This window comes from Prunus avium, chromosome 1, assembly GCF_965620075.1.
Source record: "Prunus avium chromosome 1, drPruAviu1.hap1.1, whole genome shotgun sequence".
In the NCBI taxonomy this organism is placed as follows: Eukaryota; Viridiplantae; Streptophyta; class Magnoliopsida; order Rosales; family Rosaceae; genus Prunus; species Prunus avium.
The window spans coordinates 7,615,710-7,621,591 of NC_142284.1; the positions used below are offsets into that span (position 1 = coordinate 7,615,710).

At 36.4% G+C, this 5,882-nt stretch overlaps 1 protein-coding gene across 2 annotated transcripts; it reads right to left on the reverse strand.

Annotated features, from left to right (window-relative positions):
- Window positions 1-1,742: 1,742 nt before the first annotated feature.
- On the reverse strand, window positions 1,743-4,614 carry LOC110747243 (uncharacterized). Of its 2 annotated transcripts, XM_088247680.1 has the most exons (6): window positions 4,455-4,614; window positions 4,315-4,341; window positions 4,121-4,183; window positions 2,234-2,312; window positions 2,104-2,149; window positions 1,743-1,992 (listed from the first exon to the last, which is right to left on the reverse strand). In XM_088247680.1, the coding sequence occupies exons 1-6, from the start codon at window positions 4,494-4,496 to the stop codon at window positions 1,983-1,985; spliced, it is 267 nt and encodes an 88-aa protein (XP_088103806.1). In that variant the 5' UTR covers window positions 4,497-4,614; the 3' UTR covers window positions 1,743-1,982. The 2 variants fall into 2 exon arrangements, with proteins under 2 accessions (XP_088103806.1, XP_088103807.1); XM_088247681.1 differs by lacking the exon at window positions 1,743-1,992 and having other exon boundaries at window positions 2,100-2,149.
- Window positions 4,615-5,882: the final 1,268 nt, after the last annotated feature.

The following is a 5,882-nucleotide window of genomic DNA, read 5'->3' on the forward strand; positions in this document are numbered from 1 at the left end:
GAGTGTGGTGTAGTGAGTGATTTTTGGAGTGCCGAAATCTATCTCCAAAATCTCCAAAGAAGCACACCTCTTCCCTAGAAAAGAATGGTGGAATGATTAAGGCAAGCAACAATGACCAAGCAAGCAAGCTAGAAATCCATTGTGGAGGATGAGTCATTAATCAGTAAGGGACTAGTGACCAAAGAAGACAAAAGGGTGCAGGGCACTTTGCTTCCTGATGGGTAGACACATGACACAAATGGCTAGCCATATGACGCGGGTGCACCCAGGCCCATGGCCCAAATATGCCCTACCACCTGTTGTTTTCATCCCACACCCAGGCCCTGCTCACTTGTATCAATTCCCAACAAAGCTCTTCCACTCCCTTTTGCTATAGTTCTATTAGACCCTAGTGCCCTAGAGGACAGGTAGCAATTTGCTGTCCTTTTCTTTTACTTTGTGTGGCTTTTGCTTTTGTTTGGTTTCTGAGAAAATGCATGAAATTGCAAGGAGGATTTTGAGCCAGTAATTTAGGTTGGTAAGATTTCTACATTTAACATTAAATTAAGTTGTGGTTGTAATTTCTACCAATACCAAATGAGGAGGATTTGAGCCCTGTAATTTAGGTTGGTTAGATTTCTACACTTGACTTTTTATTAAGTTGTGTGGTTGTCGTATATCAACCAATACCAGATAGTCCATACAAGTCAGATTTCCTCAACCCTTCTGGGAAATTTCATTGTGGAAGCTTTTCCACCCAACAACATCCACCATGTTAAATTACTCAGCAGTTACCTCTAAAAAAAAGACCTCTCTCTCTCTCTCTCTCTCTCTCTCTCTCTCTTACTTTTTTAATCCCTTTGTTTTAATTTTTATACAAGCGATACTAAGGAAAGCGGTATTGTGGCAAGAGAGATCTCTCTCTCTCTCTTACTTTTTTAATCCCTTTGTTTTAATTTTTATACAAGCGATACTAAGGAAAGCGGTATTGTGGCAAGAGAGAATAGAACCTAAGGTTTCGAGTACATGTGTAAATGCTCATAAACACTTGAGCTACAAGCCCCTTGTCTACAACACATCTCTCTTTATTTACACAATGATTGAGTAACAGTGATTCAACTCCAAGGGTTGGCTATGCATTTGAGCTTTGATGCCACATTTGTGCTGAATTCGAAAGCACCATAAAAATAAAAAATCAACCAGATAGACAGAAATGAAACTTGAAACCTTTCCCGACATTATTTTAAACAAAAGGCCTCAAATTCATGGATGGACGGGATTCGAACTTGAAACTTTCACAAAATTTTCATACAAGAAAGGTCTCAAGTTCATGGCATATGGTGGTGTGGTGTCCCCTAAATCAGACCGCTCCAAGAGTACAAGTACGAAACCTGATATTGAATTGTTTTGTTCAGGAAAAACAAATTGAGAATGAAATTAAAATAAAATACATCAATAAGCAAGAGGAATTGCGTTTAGTCTATTACCCTGTTATTCGCAGACTTTAAACTAGAAAAGATTGAAAAGACAAACAATAAAACTTAAATAGTTCTGTAAAGCATAAAACCATTCCCTGTTTTTGAAACTAAGACATAAAACACGAAGCAAACAAGAACATTGAGAACATTGAGAACGAAATAAAATGACTCATTCAAAAGGAATCTCTGATTTTCTTTGTCTAACAACCTTGATTTGGGTTAAGCAGGGATGACAAACGGTTTGTTTCCAAATTGAAAATGATTGGCAATCTGACATGGTTGAACTGAACTACAAAAACTTACAAGCATTACACAAACCACCAAGAAATCCACATACAAGGTTTTTTCGTAGAAAGCCTAACAACAGGGATCAAATATAAACACAAAGTTTAAAGAATTCTGCACTACTCATAAATAACATCCAACGTATATTTGTTTTAGAAAAGCAGTAAATCTAAAGAGCTCAACCTCCATCACAATGAAAACACACTGTAGCCTTAGTTCATGCATTTGCTAGATTGGCCATCATTTTCCCCTGGAATTTGCAAAAGAGATTGTTAGAGAGAGAGACAGACAGACAGACAGACAGAAAGAGAGAGAGACAGAGACGGGCAGAGCGAGAAAAACAGAGTTTCAATTCACTTACGTGTTCATCATCAGAGTTATGTTGTCTCCTTTAAGAAGAATCCTTCCTGAAATAATTAAAACAAAACAGAAACAATTTAAAGATTGCACAAACATAGGGCAGCAGAAGAGCGAAAGACGAGGAGACTCACCTAATGACTTTCTGGTGTTTTTCTTGATGCTGACTTCTTCGGCCTCATCCAGAACCAAATTCATGTACTCATCAAAACCCTATCAAACCCAGATCACCACCAAAGAGATTAAGACATTATTGTCAGATATATATACGCTGACATAAATAAGGGGAATAGATAGAGACAGAAAAAGAGAAAGAGAAAGTAGGCATATATCAGAATGCAAATTACATCATTTCTATGTCAGCTTCTGAACTATGAAAAACATTTGTTAAATAAATGGAATAAAATAAAATATCAAACTAGATTATAGCACAAATATGGAATATGGAGATAATCACGCAGAGCCAACACATCCTCAACCGTAAGAAAATTAGGAATAATATGGTTGAAGCCATTGGGTACAAGGCACCACAAAAGGAAAGGTAAAGTTGTGTGTTTGTAAATGCATTGAGAGAAAAAGTTGGACAATATAAAAGCCCTTTATAGAAAAAAAAAAAAAAAAAAAAAAAAAAAAAAAACAAAACCTACAAGTAAAATTGAAAAATCCAGGATATCCTGCTGATTACGTCATTCCTTACATTTTCTACTTCTCTACCTTTTTTCCATCCTCATCAATGACTAACATCTTCATCTAGCCACGTGAAACTGAACTTTTAACACATTCATAACATTTAACAATTATATTAGACCCACAAGTTGAAGACAAGTATCATTAGTTTTGTCAATTTGGAGCAATTTAAATTCTAAGGGAAAATTCAATTTTATAATCCACGTGCAACAACTTGTAACAAACAAATGTTGTTAGCACACAGCTCTGTCTATTCTATACCTTTCTGCAACCAATTTATCCATTTTAATGAAGCCAAGCCCTTATACAACCCTAAGTGCTAGTAGAGATTCTAGAGAATTGGGCAAAAGGGAAGAAGGAAAGAAGGAAAAGTTCCAAGGCCCTATACGAAATCAAGGCTTTGAAATCTATTCCCTATACTAAGCCTCTTATGATTTAGAACCCACTGGTTTGTAGACAATAATTTGATCTTGGGCATAGATACAAAATTGGAACTGAATCTTCCATGTTTCGACAAAAGTCCCTTTCATATAAGTACTCCATACGAGAACAGCGTAGAAGCATGTCTCAACAAGGGAAACATGTTTTACCAACTGACGAAGACCGACTGTTGGAAGATAAATAGAATATACTGAAAAACTAATAATATCCCAGATCAGCAGCTTCCACATCTTTCTTTTGCTTACTTTAGGAGGAAAACTGGTTTTTCACTCAAGTACAATAATCATTCATAGCAGAAGGTCATACTTCCGCACCCTAATTAGACAAATACAAATGACTCCTGAAACATCCCTGCAGTATTCTTAAGATCTACCAAATAATTAGTCATTCCACAATGCACCTCCAATTATGTCATTAAAATTAATATGATGCCTAAAGAACCCCAATTCTTGAACCCACCAGAATAAAAGCTAAAAGCCTAAAACTACAAGCTATCCAATACTGTGTAACCTCCACAACCAACAATGTATAACAGCATCAATTACACAACATAATAGACGATAAGAACAACATGAACTTTTAATCAAAAGCATAAGCCAAAGGGAGAATAAATACATCAGCATTCGGTATCACTCAGTAGAACAGTTAAATTGAGCACTACTTCTATCAAAATTCGTTTAAGCTCAATCATATGCGGAAAGTAGAAATTTAAATCCCAATTTGGTTAGATCACTTAGAAAAAAATTATTATCAATATGAAGAGAAGATAACAAATTTAAAAAATAAAACACAATTTTTGCTAATAAGCATCTAGCAACATGTACAAAAATAACTCTAAAACCCTAGTGGCCTAATAAAAATTGGTTTGGAAATAAAAGAGAAAACAAACTTACAATGATTCGGCCTTCAATCCTCAGGTCCTTTTGCTCAAAGAGCCAAATCTGAATGCGGGCTTTCTGTAACAAAAATTTTCCAAAAAATTCAAAATTCAAAACCCCAACAATAAAATCACCCGCGATGGGAGCTTTCCGAAACAAACAAACCCAGATGACAAAATCAACCAAATAGAGTGACAAGGATGACTTACACTTTGAAGGAACCTGAAAATCAAGTTCTGCAGCAAAAACACCCAAAGAAAAAAGAAGGAAATTAGTCAGTGAATCATCAAAAAAATTGACAAAAACGCTAAGCAAAACAAAGACTAGGAAGATGGAGAAGGGCACGAACAATGGGTTGGGTCATAATCCTCTGAACTTTGGTGCTCGCCATGGCTGCGAAATTCAACGGGTTTCGCGTCACAGACAGAGGTTCTAGTCGAAGAGACTTGGAAAACCTAGCGAGCTCAGTTTTTTTCTTTTTCTTTCTATTTGCTGAAATTGAAAGACAAGCCCGCCTTTTTATTTTTATTTTTTGTCAAAAACCGCCTTTTAATTGGCTTCAAGAAAAAGAAGAGCTACTTAACAAAACAAATAAGGGTTATTTACTCAAATGATGCTCAAACTTATACCAAGTTGCATTTTAGTCCTTCAACTAAATTATTCGCTCAAATGATCCATTAACTCTCTCTTATTCGGCAAATTGGTCCACCGTTACATTCTGTCAAAATTGTCATTAAATATGAAGGCAAATTGGTCATTTCGTGCTCTCTCTCTCAAGTGAATATTTGGGCCTAGTCATGTTTCTTTCACCAAAAACATAAGTTGTTGATGTTGAGAGAGCCGAAGGTCTTTGGGCCATAGGTTGGGGTGAGATCTTGCTTGGGTATTTGAGTAGCTTACAAACAAGGAAAAGAAAATACAAAAATAATTAGATGTTTGGGTTAAGCCATAAGTGGTGGGAGGAGGAGGGGTTTGTTGCTAAGAGGGGGAGGGGGCGAATGGGAGAGAGACAAGGAGAGAGCGGAAAACAGAAAGTGGGGAAGGGTCTGTAGGGGAATGGGGGAGAAAAAATCGAGAGGAGGGGGCGCTGGGTTTGGTTCTGAGGATTTTTTCTTTTTTTCTTCGATATTTTCTAATTTTGTATTAATTTAACCTTATTTTTAGTTTTAAATTATGTAAAGTCGTATTTACCCTAAATTTTGATTAAATCTAACAAAAAATTAGACAGTGGGACCAATTTACTGAATAATAAAGAGTTGATGGACCATTTGAGCGAATAATTTAGTTGAGGGACTAAAATGCAATTCTTGTATAAGTCTGAGGACCATTTGAGTAAATAACCCAAACAAATAAATAAAGAGCTACAAATATAGCTAGGAATGACAATTTTCCCTACACGTGGTAAGGTCTTCGCGGGACTTTGACCCTATTGGGTCATATTTGAAGTATATAAATTAGACATAGGGACGGATTTGGGGAATTTTTTGGGTATAGTGTTCGGGGTGGGGCATGGATGGTATTCTAATCCCAAACCTGAACCCGCCCGTTTAGAATATTTCAATCCATCTACTCCAGCAGTACTCCAAGCCCAAACCCAAGCTATGTTGGGAGTTCCAATTGTCATGTGCTATGGCGATACGATACAACACGACACGGGAATACGACAAATCTCCAAAAACTAGGATACGATATGTCATGGATATGGCAATTAAAAATTTATATTAAAATATAATATGACTCTCTACAATGGTTGGGAATAAAAAGAGGCAAATGTTTT